Below are 27902 nucleotides of genomic sequence, written 5' to 3'. Positions count from 1 at the left end.
AAAAGCCCCCATAAGAACTGTGATTTATTCATGAGTAAATAGTAGGAAAAAATCGACTCACTTTCTTCCACAATAAGTGCAAACTTCATTTTTGAACAAGGTTTTTGTCATAAACGAATGTGATCGGTTATTCAGCTTCGATGCAGAATTCATAGCACGAATAAAACCTGGAGTCGTGGCTGAAAAATAAGGAAAATTTCTATAATAAAGCAGGGTATCCAGTATGTTTTAATTATATTAATTTAAAAAACATTTTCCAAAAGACAAGTTTTCCAAAGAAAAATCAAGAGCTCCCTTAAGCCAAGAATGGGGAAAAATAAATTTAAATAATCTTCCAAGCGTAAAACTACCACAAACCACTATCAATAAATAAGTGAAACTCAAAACGAACAAAAATTACAATAGATAGCCGAGTCAAACTCAAAACGAGCAAAATTAACATGAGTATGATAACCCCTACGCCTTCTCAACACCAGAACACAATTTGCGTTATACTGAAAAAAAAAACAAAACAAACAAAAACAAACCAACGAACGACCATGGACTGACAGTTAAATAGACATATCCTGACAATTCCTCGTTAAGGTTTTAATAATTTTTCATTTATGAAAGTATGAAAGGTGAAAACATATCAAATGTATTTGGTTTTGATCTCAAAATTTTTATTGGATGTTTGGGGAAATGGTGGGCGAGGGAGGGGGGTTAGTTGCCCTCCACTCACTTTCTACTAGCAAAAGGGATACTGGCCCTTTAAATTCCAATCGATTGAGCTGTGTTACTATTGAGATTAACCTTGATTAACTTGATTAAACTTGATTAACCTTATATATTTAAAATCAGCATTAAAATGCGATTCTTTTGAAGTAGCCATTGGTATCAAAATTCCATTTTTTAGAGTTTTGTTACTATTGAGCCGGGTCGCTCCTTACTACAGTTCGTTACCACGAACTGTTTGACAGACTTATCTTGTCTTGTGTTTTTTTTAAACAAAAAAAAATCTATTTCGCGTTCACTTTCCCGTTGAAGACTAAAAGCTATTCTACTCCTTTCATTCTACGACATTGACCGACAAAATACGTTTAAAATATTTTAAATTTTTTAACTTTAATAAATAAAAATGATTAAAACTTTAAGGAACATATTTCACTTTATGTGTACTAAACTGACTATTCACAACCATTTTTTTTCAGTAAAGTGCAAATTATACTCTATTTATTTCCAGACCATTCAATTACTCTGAACAAAATGGTTATCTCAAAATTATCCACCCTTCCATCAGTCTCAATCTTAAAATAGACAGTAGAACTTCTGATTACCAATCCAATGAGACCCTTCCGAAGTTCACACGATCATCCTTTCTATATAAACCTTATATGCCCCCCGAATACAGCTTACAACCCCTGCCGTGAGGGTTGGGGGGGGGGGGGTACCATCATCAAAGGCATAACTTATAGACCTTTCAATTACGTTGAACATAACAGGCATCTCAAAATTTTGATTGGATGTGTTTGGGGAAATGGTGGGCGTGGGAGGGGGTTAGTTACCCTCCAAACACTTTCAACTATTAAAAAGATCACTAGCCCTTTCAATTTCTGATCGAATAAGCCTTTTTCGAAGTTTCTACGACAACAAATAGCCATCTCAAAATTTCTATAGGTTGTATTTTGAATAAATACGAGGTGCGGAGGGGGGGGGGGGTATCCACCTTCCCATCACTCTGAATCTCAAAAAGCGCACTAAAACGTCTGATTAGCAGTCCGATGAGCCCCTTCCGAAGTTTGTACGACCATCGTTTCTATATAAACCTTATATGCCCCCAGGGCATAACTTACAATCATTGCCCTGAGGGATCATCCTTAAAGACATAATTTCCGGAAATTTCGTTTTGTACAACTACGTTGAACAAAATGGATATCTCAAAATTTCGATTGGATGTATTTGGGGAAATGGTGGGCCAGGAAGGTGTGTTAGTTGCCCTTCAATTACTTTCGACTATTTAAAAGGGGACAAGCCCTTCCAATTTCCGATCAAATAAGCCCTTTTCGAATTTTTACGAGAACTCCTTCGATACAAAGTGCCGTGGTCTAAAAGAAAAAATAGACCAAAAAACAACAAATAATACATTGTGCCAACATCACTCTTTACTTGAGGCAGTGCTACCTATGATATAGGTGAATGAGAAGCAAAAGGAATATTCGGCGTACATTTCCACAGACAAAAGGTAAAGCAGGCGAAGAAACTTAAAAGAAGAGGAAAAAACAAAAGAAAGAGAGATGCTAAAAAGAAAAATATTGAATTGTAGTTTAAAGCATAATCCTTAGCAGATTAATCAAGCAATATTCTTAAAAAAGAAATGGCAGATATCATAGCCTTTTGAAAATAGCAGCAAGTTTGGCTTCATAAATAATTAACTGTTTTCTACACTGAGGCTTTTCCACTCCAATATCCTTTTCACTTATTCTCTTTTCAACTTTTGAAACTCGTCCTTTGTTTTATCTTGAACTACTATCTCCAATATTGTTCGTAGTATTTATTGATTTAATGTAGTAGGCCTCCAACTTGAAGGAAGGCATTAAACTTAAGTCCTGGATACCATTTACCCGACTGTAATTTCCCTGACTACATTACCCTTGCTAATATTCTTAGTATCAAGAAGGCGCAAATGCCAACTTGACTGGACTAGAACGCTAGCGAACCATGGATAAATGCTAATCAATTGTTTTTTAACCTCTCTTGTCGTCGGCATCCAGCATAAGGGTATTACGAACAAAAATCACAGAAAATTTGAGTATTTATGCAATACAATAATCCAGAATTGCAGCTGTCACAGAGACGTGGTGTTGCAAATAGCATGTTCAGGTGCCATGTTTCGCCCAGCTACATTTATTTAGAAGTGACGTCCCCTGTCCGTAAGCACGGATACGATTCATAGAGCCTGATTGAAAAATATAGGAAAAGAACCGTTTAGTTTCGAGAAGACTTGCCTAAAGAAAATCCTCGAAATCCACTAGGCCAACAAGATCAATTTGATCTATAACAACAAAGGACACGCCCCCACAATGTATCCCGCTGGGTTCTACTTACACTGCAAGGAAGTAGAAGACACTGGGTCTATCCCTGGAGAAGGAGACGTCAGTGTTTGAATTTTTGTTGGCGAAAAGTGTCGTTAAATTAATCTAATTATCTTTGCTCATTTACTCATACGATTCAATGTGAAAACACTGACAGAAATGTGGTATAGCCCACCAAACTTAATAATTTTGAAACAACCACAAGAAAAATCGGCGAACATCATGGGTATCCGGTATGCATAGACCTAAGGCGGGCCCTATGCGTACTAGTGTCCTCGGTCATTAACGCTAATACCTTAATTTAGATCAGCTTCATGAAATGAAAGGAAAATATGAAGTTTCAGCAATATATGCACACTTTGTTATTTACATAAAACTAAGACTCTTCAGATATGAAACTGGATACTTTCATACACATATTTTCCAAACTAATTAACTTTAACTATCTGGTCACAGCGTTAGACCCATGGCTGATCCTCTTCAAAATCGTCTTTCAGCTTCAAAGCTCCTCCATCCTGTCATCTCCTCCTTTTGATCTATTAAATATTTTTTGTCTTGCTTCTGTATTTTTTCCAAACTAATTTTGCTTTTTCTAGACGACCTTTATTGTTTTGCTCATTTCGCAAATTATATATTTTATTCAATTTCTCTATTGCATTGTATTGCTTTTTTGGATGATAAATGTAAAGTTTGACAATGGCCTATTTTGAGAATTAAACTGTATCTTTTCTCAAACACTCGAGTATTTCAAGTCACTTCTATACAGTTTCGCCTCAACTAAACCCAGAACTACGTAAAAAAGAAGACTATACCAAGGATACCCTGATGACCTTGAGGACTTAAGAGTACCAATATACATTTCCTAGTTAATAATAATCTTTAAATCAACTTACATGTAGGTGTCGATGTAGAGCTAGCACGGCGACGCAGGGTGGGCGTGTAAGTTCTTGGCAGTGTAGCACGAGATGAATCAGAGTCATACATCTCTTCTGCAAACGTAAATTGCCATATTTTATTGCCAATTTGCCATTAAAAAAATCGCCAATTGCCAATTTTTTAATAGAGACAGTTAACAAAGATGTTTGAAAAAAAAAAACACTAGAAAAGGAGACAATAAAACGACTGGGTAAATAAGCGACTGGAAATAAGGCAGCAGAGTCACTCAAATACGATTCATCACCTTCCATATGAAGATGCAATTTTTACCCAAAATTTTATTTTATTTTTCAAATTATGCTTTGTTACTTACAATGAACATGAAGATATAACAATTTCTGTTCAAACGAGCCCTTAAACAGCTCATTATTTTTCGGTGCCCTGATAGCGTTGAAAATAAGGAAGGCACACCAGTGCTACCTATGCAAAAAGGTGATTTTCCTTGCTGTTCAAAATAGAGAGTGTAACTTTTTTATATCAGATTTTTGATAATGAGGATTCCAATCGCTCAGTTTTAATTTTGATTCCACACCATATTCGAGGGCTTTGAGACCATCTTTCGAAATTCCTATATTTATTTTTCACAATTAACATTTACCATTAAGATTAATCGAAATAATAGTTCCCATTCCTGAATTACCTTCAGATGGCAATTTTTTCTCACTTGACAGTTTTTTCCAAACTTTTTTTTAAATTTTCGGTTACTATGAACTAAATTTCTTTAATATGTTGCAATGATCGCTGCAACCATGATCATCGTAAAACTAATGATAGCCATAAAATAAAATGGTCACATTTGTCACGGGAATGTCAATATTTAACCTGTAAGTCACATTTGACAGAGCCGTATCTTTAAAGTTTATTGAGTTTCTTCAAATCCAACACAAGAATGGTGCGAATATTGTTCAATCGTGTACTTATCTATTGCCTTGTCTGTTTTACCGCATAAGTGCTTCTGCGCCATTGTTCTCTTTATTAGATTCTATCTTTACATTGTTGTAAATTATTATAACCTATTATTATAACCTACTAGCTGTTGGGGTGGCACTTCGCGCCACCCCAACACCTAGTTGGTGGGGGCGCTTATCTATTGCCTTGTCTGTTTTACCGCATAAGTGCTTCTGCGCCATTGTTCTCTTTATTAGATTCTATCTTTACATTGTTGTAAATTATTATAACCTATTATTATAACCTACTAGCTGTTGGGGTGGCGCTTCGCGCCACCCCAACACCTAGTTGGTGGGGGCGCTTCGTGCCCCCCCCCCCCCAAGCCCCCCCGCGCGCGTAAGTCGTTACGCGCCATATTAGTTACGCGCCATTGTAGTTGTGTCCCTATGTCCCACCTGTGAATCGACCATTCCCTGAGTCGCCATCGTCATTTATATGCGTCCCCTTTGTAGTTATGTCCCTGTGTCCCGGTCGTCGTCATTTATACTCCCTGTGTCCCGGTGCTTTGTTGATTGCTAATCGAACATTCCTTTTGTCCCGGTCGCTTTCTCTTTGAGTGTCGTCATTTATTTAGATTGTTTCTCCTTTATTTTTCAGTTTTTTTTCCTTTTTTTAGTTTTTTTTCTTTTTTAGTTCTTTTAGTTTTTACCTTTTTTAGTTTTTTTTAGTTTTTTAGATAACAATTTTTTTTAGTTTTTTTCCTTTTTTTCTTTTTAGTTTTTTATTGGTTTTTACCTTTTTTTTAGCTTTTTTAGTTTTTTTCGTTTTTTCTTTTTACTTTTTTTTTAGTTTTTATCTTTTTTATTTTTTTTATTCTTAATTTTATTAGTTTTCTTTTTCTCTTCTATTTTTCAGTTTTTTCCTTTTTTTTAAGTTTTTTTTTTAGTTTTTAGTTTTTTTTTTCCTTTTTTTCTTTTTAGTTTTTTATTGGTTTTTACCTTTTTTTTAGCTTTTTTAGTTTTTTTCGTTTTTTCTTTTTACTTTTTTTTTAGTTTTTATCTTTTTTATTTTTTTTTATTTTATTCTTAATTTTATTCATTTATATATCCCCCTGTGCACCCCGGCGTCCCCTTTGTAGTTATGTCCCTGTGTCCCGGTCGTCGTCATTTATACTCCCTGTGTCCCGGTGCTTTGTTGATTGCTAATCGAACATTCCTTTTGTCTCGGTCGCTTTCTCTTTGAGTGTCGTCATTTATTTAGATTGTTTCTCCTTTATTTTTCAGTTTTTTTCCTTTTTTTAGTTTTTTTCTTTTTTAGTTCTTTTAGTTTTTACCTTTTTTAGTTTTTTTTTTAGTTTTTTAGATGAAAATTTTTTTTAGTTTTTTTCCTTTTTTTCTTTTTAGTTTTTTATTGGTTTTTACCTTTTTTTTAGCTTTTTTAGTTTTTTTCGTTTTTTCTTTTTACTTTTTTTTAGTTTTTATCTTTTTTATTTTTTTTATTTTTATTCTTAATTTCATTAGTTTTCTTTTTCTCTTCTATTTTTCAGTTTTTTCCTTTTTTTAAGTTTTTTTTTTAGTTTTTAGTTTTTTTTTCCTTTTTTTCTTTTTAGTTTTTTATTGGTTTTTTACCTTTTTTTTTAGCTTTTTTAGTTTTTTTCGTTTTTTCTTTTTACTTTTTTTAGTTTTTATCTTTTTTATTTTTTTTTATTTTATTCTTAATTTTATTAGTTTTCTTTTTCTCTTCTATTTTTCAGTTTTTTCCTTTTTTTAAGTTTTTTTTTTAGTTTTTAGTTTTTTTAGTTTTTTAGTTTTTTTAGTTTTTTTAGTTTTTTTAGTTTTTTTAGTTTTTTAGCTTTTTTATTTTTTTTATTAGTTTTTAGTTTTTTTGTAGTTTTTGCCTTTTTTTAGTTTTTTCAGTTTTTTTTTAGTTTTTAGTTTTTTACCTTTTTTGTGGATCGTCACCTGATCCACAGATCCACAGATCCACAGACAACTTATTTTTATATATATAGATATATATCTATCTATATATATAAAAATAAGTTGTCTGTGTGTGGATCTGTGTGTGGATCAGGTGACGTCATGTTTGTCCGCATATGACGTCTGAATTATTTCACACTAATACAAAAGAAGAAAAAAACGAAAAAAGGTAAAAACTACAAAAAAAAATAAAAAGAAAAAAAAACTGAAAAAGCTAAAAAACTAAAAAAAACTAAAAAAAGGTAAAAATCTAATAACTAAAAAAAACTGAAAAAAATAAAAAAAAAAGGCAAAAACTACAAAAAAAAAATAAAAACTAATAAAAAAACTAAAAAAGCTAAAAAACTAAAAAAACTAAAAAAACTAAAAAAAGCTAAAAAACAAAAAAAAACTAAAAACTAAAAAAGAAAAAACTAAAAAAAAGGAAAAAACTGAAAAATAAGAGAAAAAGAAAACTAAAAAAATATTAATAAATATAAAAAATATAAATATAAATATAATATAAATTAGCAATCAACAAAGCACCGAGACACAAATGACGACCGGGACACAGGGAGTATAAATGACGACCAGGACATAAGTAAAAAAAAAACTAAAAAAACTAAAAAAATGGTAAAAACTACAAAAAAACTAAAAACTAATAAAAAAACTAAAAAATCTAAAAATCTAAATAAACTAAAAAAGAAAAAAAAGAAAAAAGGAAAAAAATAAAGGAGAAAAACAAAACTAAAAAACGAATGTATATACAGACCGGGACACCGGGATACAAATGACGACCGGGACACAGGGAATATAAATGACGACCGGGACACAAGGACACAACTACAATGGGGACGCCGGGGGGCACAGGGGGATATAAATGACGACCGGGACACCGGGACACAAGGAATATAAATGACGCCCGGGACACTCAAAGAGAAATCACAGACTGGAACACCGGGACACAAATGACGACCGGGACACAGGGAATATAAATGAGTATATATATAAAAATAAGTTGTCTGTGTGTGGATCTGTGTGTGGATCAGGTGACGTCATGTTTGTCCGCATATGATGTCTGAATTATTTCACACTAATACAAAAGAAGAAAAAAACTAAAAAAGGTAAAAACTACAAAAAAAAACTAAAAAGAAAAAAAAAACTAAAAAAGCTAAAAAACTAAACAAAAACTAAAAAAAGGTAAAAATCTAATAACTAAAAAAAACTGAAAAAAAATAAAAAAAGGCAAAAACTACAAAAAAAATAAAAACTAATAAAAAAACTAAAAAAGCTAAAAAACTAAAAAAACTAAAAAAAAACTAAAAAAAGGTAAAAAACTAAAAAAAACTAAAAACTAAAAAAGAAAAAAACTAAAAAAAAAGGAAAAAACTGAAAAATAAAAGAGAAAAAGAAAACTAAAAAAATATGAATAAATATATATAAAAATAAGTTGTTTGTGGGTTATGTCTGTCTGTCTGTCTGTCGAGTGACGTCGTGTTTGTCCGCATATGACGTCTGAATTATTTCACACTAATACAAAAGAAGAAAAAAAACTAAAAAAGGTAAAAACTACAAAAAAAACTAAAAAGAAAAAAACTAAAAAAGCTAAAAAACTAAAAAAAAAAATAAAAAAAGGTAAAAAACTAAAAACTAAAAAAAACTGAAAAAACTAATAAAAGGCAAAAACTAAAAAAAAACTAAAAACTAATAAAAAAACTAAAAAAGCTAAAAAACTAAAAAAACTAAAAAAAGGTAAAAAACCAAAAAAAAACTAAAAACTAAAAAAGAAAAAACTAAAAAAAAGGAAAAAACTGAAAAATAAGAGAAAAAGAAAACTAAAAAAATATTAATAAATATAAAAAATATAAATATAAATATAATATAAATTAGCAATCAACAAAGCACCGAGACACAAATGACGACCGGGACACAGGGAGTATAAATGACGACCAGGACATAAGTAAAAAAAAAAAAACTAAAAAAACTAAAAAAATGGTAAAAACTACAAAAAAACGAAAAACTAATAAAAAAACTAAAAAATCTAAAAATCTAAATAAACTAAAAAAGAAAAAAAAGAAAAAAGGAAAAAAATAAAGGAGAAAAACAAAACTAAAAAACGAATGTATATACAGACCGGGACACCGGGATACAAATGACGACCGGGACACAGGGAATATAAATGACGACCGGGACACAGGGACACAACTACAATGGGGACGCCGGGGGGCACAGGGGGATATAAATGACGACCGGGACACCGGGACACAAGGAATATAAATGACGCCCGGGACACTCAAAGAGAAATCACAGACTGGAACACCGGGACACAAATGACGACCGGGACACAGGGAATATAAATGACGACCGGGACACAGGGACATAACTACAAAGGGGACGCCGGGGTGCACAGGGGGATATATAAATGACGATGGCGACTCGAGGAATGGTCGATTAGCAATCACCATCAACAAAGCTCAAGGGCAATCATTAGAATCATGAGGTATAGATCTGAATACGGATTGTTTTCCCATGGACCATTATATGTTGCATGTTCAAGAGTCGGTAAACCTGACAATCTATTTATATGCACAGACAATGGGACAGCAAAGAATGTTGTATATTCGCAAGTTTTACGTAGTTAAAAACATATATATATATATATATATATATATATATATATATATATATATATATATATATATATATATATATATATATATATATATATATATATATATATATATATATATATATATATATATATATATATATATATATATATATATATATATATATATATATATATATATATATATATATATATATATATATATCTATATATATCTATATTCACAGGTGGGACATAGGGACACAACTACAATGGCGCGTAACTAATATGGCGCGTAACGACTTACGCGCGCGGGGGGGCTTGGGGGGGTTTCGCGAAGCGCCCCCACCAACTAGGTGTTGGGGTGGCGCGAAGCGCCACCCCAACAGCTAGTATATATATATATATATATATATATATATATATATATATATGGTTTTAACTACGTAAAACTTGCGAATATACAACATTCTTTGCTGTCCCATTGTCTTTGCATATAAATAGATTGTCAGGTTTACCGACTCTTGAACATGCAACATATAATGGTCCATGGGAAAACAATCTGTATTCAGATCTATACCTCATGATTCTAATGATTGCCCTTGTAGTTGTGTCCCTGTGTCCCGGTCGTCATTTATATTCCCTGTGTCCCGGTCGTCATTTGTATCCCGGTGTCCCGGTCTGTATATACATTCGTTTTTTAGTTTTGTTTTTCTCCTTTATTTTTTTCCTTTTTTTTTCTTTTTTAGTTTATTTAGATTTTTAGATTTTTTAGTTTTTTTATTAGTTTTTAGTTTTTTTTTTCTTTTTTTTTTGTAGTTTTTACCTTCTTTTTAGTTTTGTTAGTTTTTTTTTTTACTTATGTCCTGGTCGTCATTTATACTCCCTGTGTCCCGGTGCTTTGTTGATTGCTAATCGAACATTCCTTTTGTCCTGGTCGCTTTCTCTTTGAGTGTCGTCATTTATTTTTTTCTTTTTTAGTTCTTTTAGTTTTTACCTTTTTTAGTTTTTTTAGTTTTTTAGATGAAAATTTTTTTTAGTTTTTTCCTTTTTTTCTTTTTAGTTTTTTATTGGTTTTTACCTTTATTTTAGCTTATTTTTCAGTTTTTTCCTTTTTTTTAGTTTTTTTTATTTTTTATTTTTTTTAGTTTTTTACCTTTTTTTAGTTTTTTTAGTTTTTTAGCTTTTTTACTTTTTTTATTAGTTTTTAGTTTTTTTTGTAGTTTTTGCCTTTTTTTAGTTTTTTTAGTTTTTTAGCTTTTTTATTAGTTTTTAGTTTTTTTGTAGTTTTTGCCTTTTTTTAGTTTTTTTTCTTTTTAGTTTTTTTGTAGTTTTTACCTTCTTTTTAGTTTAGTTAGTTTTTTTTTTTACTTATGTCCTGGTCGTCATTTATACTCCCTGTGTCCCGGTGCTTTGTTGATTGCTAATCGAACATTCCTTTTGTCCTGGTCGCTTTCTCTTTGAGTGTCGTCATTTATTTTTTTCTTTTTTAGTTCTTTTAGTTTTTACCTTTTTTAGTTTTTTTTAGTTTTTTAGATGAAAATTTTTTTTAGTTTTTTCCTTTTTTTCTTTTTAGTTTTTTATTGGTTTTTACCTTTATTTTAGCTTATTTTTCAGTTTTTTCCTTTTTTTTAGTTTTTTTTTATTTTTTATTTTTTTTAGTTTTTTACCTTTTTTTTAGTTTTTTTTTAGTTTTTTTAGTTTTTTAGTTTTTTTACTTTTTTTATTAGTTTTTAGTTTTTTTTTGTAGTTTTTGCCTTTTTTTAGTTTTTTCAGTTTTTTTTAGTTTTTTATTGGTTTTTACCTTTATTTTAGCTTATTTTTCAGTTTTTTCCTTTTTTTTAGGTTTTTTTAGTTTTTAGTTTTTTTAGTTTTTTACCTTTTTTTAGTGTTTTTAGTTTTTTTAGTTTTTTAGCTTTTTTATTTTTTTATTAGTTTTTAGTTTTTTTTGTAGTTTTTGCCTTTTTTTAGTTTTTTTAGTTTTTTAGCTTTTTTATTAGTTTTTAGTTTTTTTTGTAGTTTTTGCCTTTTTTTAGTTTTTTTAGTTTTTTAGCTTTTTTATTTTTTTTATTAGTTTTTAGTTTTTTTTGTAGTTTTTGCCTTTTTTTAGTTTTTTCAGTTTTCAGTTTTGTCACCTGATCCAGTTTTTTCAGGTGACGTCACCTGATCCACAGATCCACAGATCCACACACAGACAACTTATTTTTATATATATAGATATTATAACCTATTATAACTCATTGTTATAACAAAAACTGTGAAAAGAGTGGCTTTCGAAGGAACAAACATAGAATTAAATAAATTTTGTGGGCTCCTGAAACGATTCCACGTCGTCATTTGACTTTTCATAATATCTTTTTTTAATTCATATTATTTCAGCTCTCTGAGACTGGATAATTAAAACTTAATGCAGTTATTAACATTACTGCTTAATTCACCCGTTTATCATAAAAGAGCGTCTGCTGTTACTTTTTCTGAAGTTTTTCTTAAGAAGGTTTAGTTTCACCTTTGACATTTAGCGTTCAGCCTATTGCTAATTAGGACAGGTTGGCACGGCCATTTTTCTTTCATTTACTTATTTTAAAAAAGCACAGAGGTAATGTATTTGATAGCAGTAGGAAGGTTTTTTTTAATTGGAACTTTATATGAATAATTAAAGGTTAGAAAAGTTAGAATAGTGAAAGGAAATGTAGGAAAACTATGTGAGAAATATATGACGGTAACAGATTTGTTTTCTAGAAATGAAAAGGAAACGAGAAAATGAGTTACATCCACAACAACTCAGTATGGACCAAACACCACAGGATAAAGAAAAGAAAAGAAGAAGAAATATATGAAGTTAACAGATTTGTTTTCTAGAAATGAGAAGGAAACGAGGAAAGGAGTTACCTCAGTATGGACCAAATACCACAGGGTAAAAAGAAAGAAAAGAAGAAGAAAAAGAAAAAAGAAGAAGAAATACATGAAGTTAACATATTTGTTTCCTATACATGAGAAGAAAGCGAGGAAAGGATATACATCCACAATAAGTCAGTATGGACCAAACACCACAGGATAAAAGAAAAAAAAAGAAGAATTTAAAAATATATACTAGACACCGATTTTATATATCTTTTAATATTATAGTCTATTTATTAAAAAAGCGCCCTTTCCTCAGACCATCAATGAAGATATGATCTGCTCAATTATTTTTTTTTGTAACTTGACGTCCCCTTAGAATTGCTTTGAAATAGGGAACACTTTGCATAAATACAAACACCACAGGATTTTATTGTAGAGGGAGTACCAACCATCAAAATACTGGCTTTGAAATTTACTTAGGCTTTCACAAGGAATCCTAGAAGTATGAGAAAAAAGTTGAAGAAAGAACCGACCCTTCGAAGTTTCGTGCTTAAAATAGTGATTCATATTTTTATAGTTCCTTGTATGGGAGGGCCTTCATTGGAATAAAAATTTATAATTTACCGTATCACAGGATGGGTTTCTTTGAGAAAACCACATACCTTTTAAGGACAAGAAAAAATACAAAAGGCATAAGTGTTAATCGGCATGCGCAAGACGCGGAGGGGGTGAGACCAGCCTTCCTAAATGCTCATGATTGACATTACTATCGTATATGTTTTACAGGTGAAAGGGAATGTCTCAAAGATTGGTTAGTACAACCTTTACGGGATTTGGAGAAACTTAGGCACATAAATGCAACTTGGTCGCACCTAAAATCACATCTAACTATTGGAAGATTAAGGAAGCATGAAATCAGCTATTACTGGTACTATAGATGTTTCTGAATATCTAACTTTAAAACTAGAAAATATTTGGAGAAACATAATTTTCCAAATCTAAATTAGGAGAAACTTAGGCTTATAAATGCAAATTGGTTGCACCTAAAATCATATCTAACTATTGGGAGATTGGGTGAGCGTGAAATTAGCTATTTTCATGATTTCTAAGAAACAAATGGCCATATCAGAATTTCTATTGCATGAATTACGGGAAAATACGAAGCCTTTAAGGGTAAGAGTTATCAACCCTCAGATCACTCTGAATCTTAAAAAAGATACTAGAACTTCTTATTACCAGTCCAACGAGCCCCCTCCGAAGTTTATACGATCACCCTTTCTATATATACCTTATATGCCCCGAGGGCATAACTTACTTTGCCCTTAGGGCTGTGGGGGGGGGGAGGGGTGTCAGCCTCAAAGACATAATTTCCGGTCCTTTTAATTACGTTGAACAGAATGGCTATCTCCAAATTTTGATTGGATGTGTTAGAGGAAATCATGGGCAAGGGAGGGAGGTTAGTTGACCTCCAATCACTTTCTACTAATAAAGAGGACACTGACCCTTTCAATTTCCAATCGTATGTGCTGTTTTTGAGGTTTCTACGACAAAAAATGGTCATCTCAAAATTTCAATCAGATACATTTCGGGAAAATACGAGGTGTGGTGGGGGGTATCCAACCTTCGATCACTCTGAGTCTTAAAAAGACCACTAGAACTTCTGATTACGAATTACGAATCCAATGAGCACCCTCCGAATTCTATACGATCACTCTTTCTGTATACACCTTGTATGCCCCCAGGACATAACTTACAACCCTTGCCCTGAGAGCTTTGAGGGGGGGGGGGGGTTGCCATCCTTAAGGAAATAATTTCCGACCTTTCAATTACGTTGAAAAAATGGTTGTCTGAAAATATTTATTGGATATGTTTGGGGAAATGATGGGCGTGGGAGGGGGGTTAGTTGCCCTCCACTCTTTTTCGACTGCTAAAAAGGGCACTAGCCCTTTCAATTTCCAATCGAATGAGCTGTTTTCGAAGTTTCTACGGCAACAATGAGCACCCTCTGAATTTTATACGATCACTCTTTCTATATATACCTTGTATACCCCCAGGACATAACTTACAACCCTTGCCCTGAGAGCTTTGAGGGGGGCTGCCATCCTCAAAGAAATAATTTCCGGACCTTTCAATGTCCAATCGAATGAGCTATTTTCGAAGTTTCTACGACAACAAACGGCCATCTCAAAATTAAAATCAGATGCATTTCGGGAAAATAAGAGTTGTGGGGGAGGGGTATCCACCCTCCGATCCCTCTGAATCTTAAATAGAGCACTAGAGCTTCCGATTAAAAATCCAATGTGACCGTGCAAAGGTTACACAATCATTCTTTCTATATATATATATATGTCTTATATGCCCCCAGGGAATAACTTACAACCGTTGCCCTAAGGGCTCTGGGAGGGATGTCATCATCAAAGACATGATTTCCAGACCTTTCAATTACGTTGAATTAAATGGCTATCCAAAAATTGGGATTGGATGGGTTTGGGGAAATGGTGGGTGTGGGATCGGGGTTAGTTGCCCTTCAATTACTTTCGACAATTAAAAAGGGCACAAGCCCTTTCAATTTCCAATCGAATGAACTCTTTCCGAAGTTTCTAAGACAGCAAATGGCCATCTCATAATTTCTATCAGATTCCATTTCGGGAGAATATAAGGAGTGGGGGGGGGTATCCTCCCTCCGATCACTCTGAATCTTAAAAAGGGTACTAGGACTTTTGATTACCGATCCAATAGCCCCCCCCCTCGAAGTTTATACGATCAGCCGTCCTATATATATATATATATATATATATATATATATATATATATATATATATATATATATATATATGTATTTTTACATATATGTATATATACATATATATATATATATATATATATATATATATATATATATATATATATATATATATATATATATATATATATATATATATATATATATATATATATATATATATATATATATATATATATATATATATATATATATATATATAATATATATATATATATATAATTTTGATTAGATGTGTTTGAGGAAATCATGGGCGTGGGAGGGGGGTTAGTTGCCTTCCAATTACTTTTGACTATTAAAAAGGGCAATAGCCCTTTAAATTTTCAATCGATTGAGTTCTTTGTGAAGTTTATACGACAATAAATGGCCGTCTCAAAATTTAAAGCCCCTCCATTTGCAGCTGTACAGTCTTTAGTAGTAGGAAATACAAAATTTAGAAAGAAGAAACGTCACTGAAAAATCAGCCAAAAAAAGCTAAAGCAATTGCACCAGACAGCTTCAGAGGCTTTAAAGGTTTCCTTTAAAGGTATAGCTGTCTTTGGAAATGAGCAAATTGCTAATTTGCTAATGGTTGAATTTTCATGGACGAAAAGCGTTATAAAATACTGCCAAGTGTCAAAAATTTTGTAGAAAGGTCAAAAGACTATTTAGTTCTAAAAATGAACTTGAAAACATGAAATTGTAAATTTGCTAACTTAGTTTTTATAACTATGTGCTGCTTGATATTAAAAAGGGTTCTTGACTAAAGATTAAGAATACAGTAGCATAGAGCGCTGTATTCATTTTAAAATTCATTTAAAAATTAAGAGCCTAGAAGACGCATAATGCGTAACAAATACTAAAAAGAAACTAACGACTAGAAAAATTTTGTGAAAGGATCCATACCTAGAGGAGGCGCGGTAGGTTTCAAAACATCCCGAGGTTCACTTTTGCTTCGTCGTCGGTTTTCGCGATTCATTGCTTCAAGCTGAGCAGTTGCAGTAACTGGCCCCTCTCTTGGTACTGATACGGTAGTGACACTAACTATATGACTGGCATCCTGATTCTCCAAAATGTGTTCATGAGACTGTAAGAGATTCAAACAGATATTTAATTCGAAGAAATAATACGAGAAACCCCTTTTCTACCCGGACGTTAATCCGTTAAGTGAAAAGGAGCCATTAAAAATAAACATGGAAGTCTTGTGGACCAACCTTAGCTTTATTGCTGTCTTTTCACGGTACCTTTTCAACGATATTTGATTGCAAAAGCAAACCAATTCTAACAACCAATTTCTAACAACGATATCTACTAGCTTCTATGAATGGATTCTCATTGTCACTTGTCTTCTACCCGCAGACAATTTGCTGTCTTTTCATACTGCGGTCCTGGCCCCGGCACTCGGCATGCGGCAGGTATTTTCAGATATTTCTCTAGTTTGAATTAAAACATCAAAATTATTGCTCAGGCACCGGAAATATTTGACGCCAGGTCCAGGCACTCGGCACACAGCAGGCTTCTACATATGAATTCTCATTGTATCTTGCCTTCAAACCGCAGACAATAGCTGACCCCTGCCACGCGTTACTGTGGAACTGTGCGCCACAGCAACATGTGGCGCGCCAGAAACACGTGGGGTGTCATAATTTTTTTTTCGCGCCCCAGCAACAGATTGTAACAGTTCTGAAAATATTTTAACAGAGTGATCGTTTTGCAATCGGACACGCATATTTATAGTTAATTTTAATGTCTTTACGTGTGCCCATAAATTAGAATTTTTCAGGCAAGCATTTGTTTCATCCGCAGGTGTCGATCTAGGAATAACAGGTAATGTTTGCCAGAAATCTCCCACAAGCAATATTAATGTGCTGCCAAAGGGTTTGGAATTTCCTCCCAAATCTTGCAATGATCGCTCGAGAGCCTCGAGCGATTTTTTGTGCGCCATTGTACATTCGTCCCAAACAATAAGTTTGCATTGCTGCAATACTTTACCCATCCCAGATGATTTGAAAATGTTGCACGTGGGAGTTTCTGTAGATTGCATATTCAGAGGCAATTTCAAAGCGGAATGAGCAGTTCATTCCAGCAACGTTGCGGCTATTCCGGACGACGCAATTGCCAACGCTTTGTCATTTTTTGATCGAATTGATGCCAGAATCAATTTTATAACAAACGTTTTACCAGTATCTCCAGGCGCATCCAAAAAGAAGATTTCTCCAACGTTGTTATCTACACAATGTATTATCTGATCATAAATGCCTTTTTGTTCAGATGTTAACTTAGAAATATTTGTTTGTACATACAACAATAGATCATTCGTGTTGTAACTTTGTTCATGATCCAATTCTACACATGTAGAAATAGCAGCAGTATGATTAGATGAAGGTATTCCCAAATGCTTGAGAAGTTTGTTTGCCATACATAAGCACAAATCTTCAATCATAACTAAAGTGCAGTTATAAATTTTTGTTGTAAAATCCAAGATCATATCTGACCTCTCTAACCGTATTCGGTGGAGTATATGATCGGCCATTTGCGATTTGTACTTCTCCCATAATTCTGTAGGAGTTGAAGGAGAGCAAGTTGTCAATATGATAGCAAACAATGCACGAATTTGACTTGGAGTTGATGTGTTGTACGCGTCATTGATGCAGTTATCCCAGTGTTGATTGTTCTTCAATAAATTGAGAGCTTGGCATGCACTACGGTAAGTGTCATGTATAGTCCCGTTTACAGTTCTCAAATGCTCAAAGGACGTCGGGCCAGGTACATTCGCCAAAAGCAGGCGGAGACAGAAGCATTCATCTTGATTGGGGGTGAATAGTGTAGAGTCTTCCTATCGTGGTTTCTTTGAAGATGTTACGTTGGCCGTCGACTGACTCACCCTGTTTTCGACGTTCAAATGATTTCTTATTAGCAATCCACGTGCAATACGTAGGCACTTCAGAATACAGCAGTCTTTTTGCAAAAGATCATTTTGACATAACGCGAAGAAAGCAGTTAACGTTGTAGCCTGTGGATTCAGGGCTCTTTGTTGCACGTTGGCATCCGAAAAAATAACACCTTGACCATTCTGTAGATGTACCGCTAAGTGAACAATAGCTGGACTTCGTTCACGTATCGGAAATGAAAGAATTCGCCACACAGCTTCATTACTGCTTATGTATCTTCCAGCCTGATATTGTACGACTTCACCGATATTACTGATTTCATACTGGAAGTCAAAAACTGCCATGTCGCTGCCTTTGTTGACGTATTTGCATATGTATTTGATTGCCTTTACGGCAGTATTCCACGTTTATGCGCGCGTTATAAGTTTTTGATAATAAAGGTGAATATGGAACAACCCACTGGTTATCTACTTTGATGTCACGGTTACGCGGTTACCGCCATCTTCGGTAGACCTTCTTCTATATAAAGTGTAGCCATCATTGCCGGTAATTGTGTTGGGTACTAAAAGTCGAGGATATTGCTTTGTGCACCTTCCTCTGTCCATGCATGGTGATTTTTGAGTCAGTGCACCGCAAGGTCCCTGTATCATATTTTTACCACAATTTCATGTGAGCCCCTATCGACATCGACATCAGATATCTCAGCAGAAATCACATCAATTACATTAGAAGCAATTTTATCATATAGCCAGATTAGTATATTTGCGTGTGGCAATCCTCGCTTTTGCCATTCCACTGAGTACAACCAGTAGCGCACTGACCCAAACACTTTAAGTTTTCCTATGAAATCTATCACTGATTTCAACTTTTGGCGGAATGCTCGGGCCGTAATGTCATGTCTATGAACCGGTGATTGTCCAGGATGTAAAAGCAGCTGTATCTCGTCCCAAGATGGATTACATGTAAATGTAATAAATAAATCTGGACGATATATATATATATATATATATATATATATATATATATATATATATATCTATATATATATATATATATATATGTGGTGTAGTCCTTCAATAATGTAGAAAAAAAATAATTATATATCCCATACCCCTTGACTATCCGGATATGGACCCCTCTCGCCTTCTCCCCCCTCCAATAAAAATGCTGGAGATTTGCTCCTGGGCACCATTAATAAGAGTCCAGGGGGAAGGCAATAAACCTCCTGGGGGGAAAGAAGACAACAAAAACTCCTCACTTTGAGACCTAGAAGTCTGTGAATTCGACCCCCCCCCCCCCTCCTCCATTGTCTTCTATAACGAAAACCAAGTCATTTTCAATTTAATAAAGATATTATTACCTATTAAATATTTGAAGCGCTTTAATCTATTAGCATCACACCCATTCATTAGAAAATCCCCCCCTGCAAAATTTCCTGGCGTCTTCCTTGTAAACAAATAAGCTTAAATCCGTACCATCGCACCTTTGAGGGTTCAGGGGAATTTTCCAGGCTTGGGGAAGTTATTTACGTCAGAGTTAGTTATTAATTTCACCAGGGTTTCTTAATCTGCGCTCCCCGATCTTATTTTCACATTTGTTCTTTATGTTTTTCCTGTGGCTTTCGCCTTTTTTTTCATTAGCGCAAAATCCTTGGTTTTATTAGTTTCCTGAAAACTTTTCCCCTGCACTGGGGACATCTTCTTCAAAAGACCTGCAGTTTTCCTATTTATATTGTTTCATATTAGTTTCACCAGAGTTTCTGAATCTGGGCTCCCCAACCTTATTTTCACATTTATTCTTTTTTTTTTTCCTGCGGTTTTCACCTTATTTTTCCGTTTCGCAACATCTTTGGTTTTATTAGTTTCATGAAACCTTTTCCCCCGCACTGGAGACATCTTATCCAAAAGACCTGCAGTTTTTCTATTTACACTAGTCTTCATATTAGTAGACCAAATCGGGTTTCTAAATGGGGGGCGCTGAGGGTGACAACAACAAGCTAGCAAGAACTCCTAACTATGATGAAGAGATATGATTTAGATTGTGCTTAACTTTCTTGAGACATACAATTTGTTTTGAAGGTTTAAAAATAAGGTTTAGGAATACTTGTCTAGACTAGAACCTCCTTTGTGTAAGACCTTACTCCAAAGGTTTGAGAGATCCAAATGTCAAATAGAAAAATAGGCCAGTATATACCCCTAACTACCCCGATACTTTCTCCTTATCGCAGTAGGACAACGTTCCCATGGGTTAAGGTGAACCATCTGAAATTCTCCTTAACTAAACCTACCATTAAGAAGATACCCCCCTCTTCAAACGTCCTGTATATCTCCCCACTGATTCTACTGAAATCCATTCCTCGTGCCAGAATTGTAGTTCATGCTCATTGAAATTATCTTTATTCATTAAGCAATTTACTTAAACTGGCTTACTTTCTATAATTTACATTTTAACAAGACCTATATTTTTGTATTTTAAAACTAAATTTTGATGTTTTTGAATTTCAAAAAGTTATTAGAATGATTCAAACGGAAAGTAAAGATTGGAAATAAAAAAAAGTTGAGTGATTTTTAGAACATTGTTATGTACGATGATGTAAAGACAAGGCATTCACTTGTGAAATTGAGGGTATTTAGTGGGCAAATTGGGAGAAAGGGAACTGAAGGTAAACAGTGAAACTTTGGAGTGAAAGCAAATGTGATGTAGCTGAATTTTTGTGAGCCTGATACCAGCATATATAGAGTACCTCCCCCCTCTAAGACGGAATGGAACGCTGCTAAACGGCTAGGCGGATGTTTTATTCGGGTAATTGATTGTAGAATGCTTCAAAACTAAATCAGAAAAGCATCTAAATCAGATACATAATATATATATATATATATATATATATATATATATTTATATATATATATATATATATATATATATATATATATATATATATATATATATATATATATATATATATATATATATATAAACATATATGTTATATATATATATATATATATATATATATATATATATATATATATATATATATATATATATATATATATATTGAATTTTTCAATTTGTTTGTTTGTCAATATAGGTGCGGTCAAAATAAAACTTTTAATTTTGTAATTTTAAAGAGATAACTAGCACTGAGAAGAGTGGAGCGGGATTAAAATAAAAGAATAAATAACAGTGGGTAACTGCTTCCCAGGTAGTAATGCTGTTTTTGAACTTTTAGGATGAGAAAAAGGAAAAACATCCCAAGAGCATTTGGATACGAAATTAAAAAAAAAGACCACCAATAGACTCTTGAGTGTTGAATGTTATAAATCAAAATGCAGACTAAAAGAACCGGTTAGAACCGTAAGTTTGGCCATTTTCCTCCAAAGAATTGTTTTAGAAAAATAAAGCCTTATCATTTCTTATGCGATATATGACTATATGTGGAAGATTCTAACTGAGTTTCCGTAAACGTTTAATTAAAATGTTACATATGTAGTCATAGAGAAATAAAAGAGTGTCTAGACTGTCTTAATTACCCAAAAGTGGTCTTGAGCTGTCAGTTAGTATTCCCATAGTATGACAGTGAGAAAGAAATGACCTGCAAAACGGCAATCCGCTTAAAAGCACCACCAACAACAACAGCAACACATTTGCACCTAAAAACCACACTAGATGTGAGCAATAGCTTGTTGTAAAATTTTATTTTTACCTTTCTTGTTCTGCTTTTTGAACGACGTTTCTTCGAGGCAGAGCCATCTCTGTCTCCACTCTTACGTTTCTTCCATTGTCGTGAGGCTCTTGGCGGGGAAAAGTCCAGATCTTCTTCAGTTCTGTCGAAACTAACTTCATCCAAGAAAGAGGCTGCAAAAATACTACTAAATTACCACTTTATAATTACCACTATATTACTTTCTTTGTCCTTGGCCTAAGTGGATAAGCATGCTTCAAGAGTGGCACCCACTTTTTACTCTACTCCGAAAAGACAAGTCTTTCATTTGTGTTACAAGCAAAATTGATGATATAGAAACACAGAATTGAAAAGATAAAAAAAATTAAATATAAGAAATTGAGAATCTTTCGACACATGGCACCCAACACCCCGACTTGTTACCACAAAAGAAAAAGTCTTATCTTTGAGTATTATGTATATGTGTATATGTGTATATATGTATATGTATTATACATACATATATACGTATATATGTATATATATATATATATATATATATATATATATATATATATATATATATATATATATATATATATATATATATATATATATATATATATATATATATATATATATATATATACATATAATATATATACTTATATATAATATAATATATATATATATATATATATATATATATATATATATATATATATATATATATCTTCTATAAAAATAAGTTGTCTGTGTGTGGATCTGTGGATGGATCAGGTGACGTCATGTTTCGGCTGACGTCATGAAATTAGTTGCCATCATTTTTGCTGAAAAAACTAAAAAAAGGCAAAAACTACAAAAAAAACTAAAAACTAATAAAAAAAATAAAAAAGCTAAAAAACTAAAAAAACTAAGTAACTAAAAAAACTAAAAACTAAAAAAAAAACTTAAAAAAAGGAAAAAACTGAAAAATAGAAGAGAAAAAGAAAACTAATAAAATTAAGAATAAAATAAAAAAAAATAAAAAATATATAAAAATAAGCTGTCTGTCTGTCTGTGGATCTGTGGATCTGTGGATCAGGTGACGATCCACAAAAAAGGTAAAAAACTAAAAACTAAAAAAAAAAACTGAAAAAACTAAAAAAAAGCAAAAACTACAAAAAAACTAAAAACTAATAAAAAAAATAAAAAAGCTAAAAAACTAAAAAAAATAAAAAAACTAAAAAACTAAAAAAACTAAAAACTAAAAAAAAAACTTAAAAAAAGGAAAAAACTGAAAAATAGAAGAGAAAAAGAAAACTAATAAAATTAAGAATAAAATAAAAAAAAATAAAAAAGATGAAAACTAAAAAAAAAAGTAAAAAGAAAAAACGAAAAAAACTAAAAAAGCTAAAAAAAAGGTAAAAACCAATAAAAAACTAAAAAGAAAAAAAGGAAAAAAAAAACTAAAAAAACTAAAAACTAAAAAAAAAACTTAAAAAAAAGGAAAAAACTGAAAAATAGAAGAGAAAAAGAAAACTAATAAAATTAAGAATAAAAATAAAAAAAATAAAAAAGATAAAAACTAAAAAAAAAAGTAAAAAGAAAAAACGAAAAAAACTAAAAAAGCTAAAAAAAGGTAAAAACCAATAAAAAACTAAAAAGAAAAAAAGGAAAAAAACTAAAAAAAAATTTCATCTAAAAAACTAAAAAAAACTAAAAAAGGTAAAAACTAAAAGAACTAAAAAAGAAAAAAAACTAAAAAAAGAAAAAAAAACTGAAAAATAAAGGAGAAACAATCTAAATAAATGACGACACTCAAAGAGAAAGCGACCGGGACAAAAGGAATGTTCGATTAGCAATCAACAAAGCACCGGGACACAGGGAGTATAAATGACGACGACCGGGACACAGGGACATAACTACAAAGGGGACGCCGGGGTGCACAGGGGGATATATAAATGAATAAAATTAAGAATAAAATAAAAAAAAAATAAAAAAGATAAAAACTAAAAAAAAAGTAAAGAGAAAAAACGAAAAAAACTAAAAAAGCTAAAAAAAAAAGGTAAAAACCAATAAAAAACTAAAAAGAAAAAAAAGGAAAAAAAACTAAAAAAACTAAAAACTAAAAAAAAACTTAAAAAAAAGGAAAAAAACTGAAAAATAGAAGAGAAAAAGAAAACTAATAAAATTAAGAATAAAAATAAAAAAAAATAAAAAAGATAAAAACTAAAAAAAAAAGTAAAAAGAAAAAAACTAAAAAAAAATAAAAAAGGTAAAAACTAAAAGAACTAAAAAAGAAAAAAAACTAAAAAAAGGAAAAAAACTGAAAAATAAAGGAGAAACAATCTAAATAAATGACGACACTCAAAGAGAAAGCGACCGGGACAAAAGGAATGTTCGATTAGCAATCAACAAAGCACCGGGACACAGGGAGTATAAATGACGACGACCGGGACACAGGGACATAACTACAAAGGGGACGCCGGGGTGCACAGGGGGATATATAAATGACGATGGCGACTCAGGGAATGGTCGATTCACAGGTGGGACATAGGGACACAACTACAATGGCGCGTAACTAATATGGCGCGTAACAACTTACGCGCGCGGGGGGGCTTGGGGGGGGCGCGAAGCGCCCCCACCAACTAGGTGTTGGGGTGGCGCGAAGCGCCACCCCAACAGCTAGTATAATATATAATATCTATATATATAAAAATAAGTTGTCTGTGTGTGTGTCGACTGACGTCATGTTTGTGTGTCGACTGACGTCATGTTTTTCAACTGATGAAATTACATACCGGGACACAGGGAATATAAATGACGACCGGGAACCTCAAAGAGAAATTACAGACTGGGACACCCGGACACAAATCACGACCGGGACACAGAGAATATAAATGACGACCAAGACACAGGGACACAACTACAACGGGGACGCCGGGGGCACAGGCGGGATATATAAATGACGACCGGGACACAGGGATTGTTCGAATAGAAATTACAGACCGGGACACCGGGACACAAATGACGACCAGGACACCGGGACACAAGGAATATAAATGACGACCGGGACACTAAAAGAGAAATTACAAACTGGGACACTGGGACACAAATTACGACCGGGACACAGGGAATATAAATGACGACCGAGACACAGGGACACATCATTAGAATAATGAGGTATAGATCTGAATACGGATTGTTTTCCCATGGACAATTATATGTTGCATGTTCAAGAGTCAGTAAACCTGACAATCTATTTATATGCAATATATATATATATATATATATATATATATATATATATATATATATATATATATATATATATATATATATATATATATATATATATATATATATATATATATATAGAGAGAGAGAGAGAGAGAGAGAGATAGATAGATATATAGATATATATATATATATATATATATATATATATATTCACAGGTGGGACACAGGGACACAACTACAATGGCGCGTAACTAATATCGCGCGTAACGACTTACACGCGCGGGGGGGGCTTGGGGGGCGCGAAGCGCCCCACCAACTAGGTGTTGGGGTGGCGCAAAGCCACTCCAATATATATATATATATATATATATATATATATATATATATATATATATATATATATATATATATATATATATATATATATATATATATATATATATATATATATATATATATATATATATATATATATATATATATATATAGAGAGAGAGAGAGAGAGAGAGAGAGAGAGATAGATATATATATATATATATATATATATATATATATATATATATTCACAGGTGGGACACAGGGACACAACTACAATGGCGCGTAACTAATATCGCGCGTAACGACTTACACGCGCGGGGGGGGCTTGGGGGGCGCGAAGCGCCCCACCAACTAGGTGTTGGGGTGGCGCAAAGCCACTTCAATATATATATATATATATATATATATATATATATATATATATATATATATATATATATATATATATATATATATATATATATATATATATATATATATATATATATATATATATATATATATACATATATAATATACATATATGTATATGTATATGAGTATTATGTATATTTATGTATATTATGAGCAGCACTTTTTTCACCAATGGCTGTGAAGAATAAACACCCATAAAAAAAACATAAAGAATGTTTATTGAAACGAATTTTTCGATCTAGAATTCATTCTAAGTGCTAGAACGGATCCTTAAAAACCCATCGTTAAGTAAAGTTAAGAGAAATATATAGTCAAATTATGAGTTTTAATTAATTCTTTGTCTTAGCTTTTTTTGATATGAGGTGAGTAGAGGTGGAAATTTTGGATAATTGGATTGTTTTTGTGGCTCCTATAGCAGCTCGGCTAGCAAAAGTTTATATATTTATTAGCATTATAAATTATTGCTTGTGTAGTTAATTTGTACGAATAAAGCCTAACAGCTATATTTTTATTTCCCTGGCACGCCCCTTATACAACTTATTTTTGCAAATTCACGGAAAGGCCAGAAGATTGAATCGAACAGAAGACGGTTTTCATTAATTAACTAGTATGTGTTCTGTTCAGTTGTGGTTTATCATATACACAAAACAAAAAAATTAAAAAACTAACATTTTTTTACGCAATATTGCCATTATTTTAGATTAAAGTCTCTTTCATACTCCGTATGTAATTTTCGGTATAAGTGGCTTAGTTACATTTCGTTAAGTATAACCTTTTGCACTATAGCTTACGTCAAATTCATAGAACCATCATAATCATCGCTTAAAATCATCACAAGCAAACTAGTCAACTATTAAAAATGTCGAATAGAAATGGATATTTCTATTCTAACGATATTTCTATTCGTTCCCTAGAAGCAACTAGGGTGCTTCTTGTACAGGCTGATGACATGTCGAATTTGGAATGACGGTAGAGTGAACGGACCAGCTCTAGAAACATTCAATGGTCCGGCAAAGACACAGTCTTCTTTGACTTTGTCACTGTCTTCTTTTTTCTCTTAAGTTTTATGAATAGTCAGCTAGGCTCAAACGACAAAGATATTTTATACTGACAAGATTTTCGTTGGTAAAATCAAAGACCCTTAGGATATACCCGCCTTGTTTATCACGTTTGGTATAGTATGCACAGCATAGTATTTATTTAGCTGTATGTTCCTATTTCCTTCCTCTTCTTCATGTCACTACCAACAGTATAACAGATTTGTAATTCGTCAGGTGAGGAGCCCAATGAGAAATTAGCGTCAGTCTTCACTGGAAAGATCATTTTTCTTTTTCAGTTTTGGTCTGAGTGCGTTCTTTTTTACTTTCCCTTTTTTACTCTGATCAGTATTGCTATATTGGCTTATTTCCCGCCGGACTGACTTATTTTGATGGTGACTCGCGGTAAATTTTTGAGTTATAGTGCTATTGTTTTTGCTTTTGGGGGCAAAATATTGTCTGGCTTATTTGGCTTGTGTTTAAAAAAGGCTCTGGCTTATTTTTCCAAGGCTCTGGTTTATGTTTTCTGACCTTCTGGCAAAACTGGCTCTAATCAAGCGTGAAAGGCTTTCTAGGACGGGTCCATTAATTTATTTCAAAATTTATTAACCAACCACCCAGGAATTTCATCTTTCTGCTATATTGACTTTCCAAAACATAAAATTATGAAACACAAAATACTAATTAATATATGCTAATTAATTACGCTAATTGATAAAAAATATACTCTGTTTAGTACTTCGTAAGTTATAGACGAAATTTGCTCCATAATTTTAATTTTACATACCGTTGAGTCTTAAGATGTGCCAGTGGGAATGGTTCTACGACTTATAGTGAAAAATCCATAATCCTGGCAGGCAAATATATACAATTTCAAGAACGTATCCATGTTTTTTTTTTTTGGGGGGGGGGTAAAAACTTTAAAAAATTCATCAGCTTTTTATATTCATTTTTGTTACGTTTCTAGGGGCCAGACAAACATTTCGAGGGGGAGGGGTCTCAAACCCCCCTAAACCCCTTGGATATGGCCTTGTACAACGTTGGTGATTCTTAACATGTTTCTCATAACTTCCTATATTTCTTCCATAATACATATTTTTTTTAGGCCTTTTCTGAAAGGTTAAGTAACCTTAAAAAAATCGTCTTTTACATATACCGCTCTCAATAATAACTAGATCTACGTTGCATGGGTATAGCCTCACAGCCGATTATTACTCACAAGTCCCCTACATGTCTTACCACTGGAACCAAATTGGTCGTACCATCAATACA

General features: G+C 32.5%; 1 protein-coding gene across 1 annotated transcript in view; it reads right to left on the bottom strand.

The window, feature by feature from the left end:
- LOC136035055 (rac GTPase-activating protein 1-like) overlaps positions 1-27902 on the bottom strand; it is a 171331-nt gene that overhangs the window by 49570 nt on the left and 93859 nt on the right. Inside the window, exons 2-5 of the mRNA XM_065716652.1 lie at positions 21682-21833; positions 15991-16171; positions 3965-4060; positions 62-179 (exon numbers count right to left, since the gene is read on the bottom strand). Coding sequence (XP_065572724.1) covers positions 62-179; positions 3965-4060; positions 15991-16171; positions 21682-21833 — 547 coding nt within the window. The remainder of the gene's footprint in view (positions 1-61; positions 180-3964; positions 4061-15990; positions 16172-21681; positions 21834-27902) is intronic.

Source organism: Artemia franciscana, chromosome 13 (assembly GCF_032884065.1).
Source record: "Artemia franciscana chromosome 13, ASM3288406v1, whole genome shotgun sequence".
Classification (NCBI taxonomy): domain Eukaryota; kingdom Metazoa; phylum Arthropoda; class Branchiopoda; order Anostraca; family Artemiidae; genus Artemia; species Artemia franciscana.
Note: the sequence above shows the minus strand (reverse complement) of the source record. Positions and strands in the feature narration are given on the sequence as shown.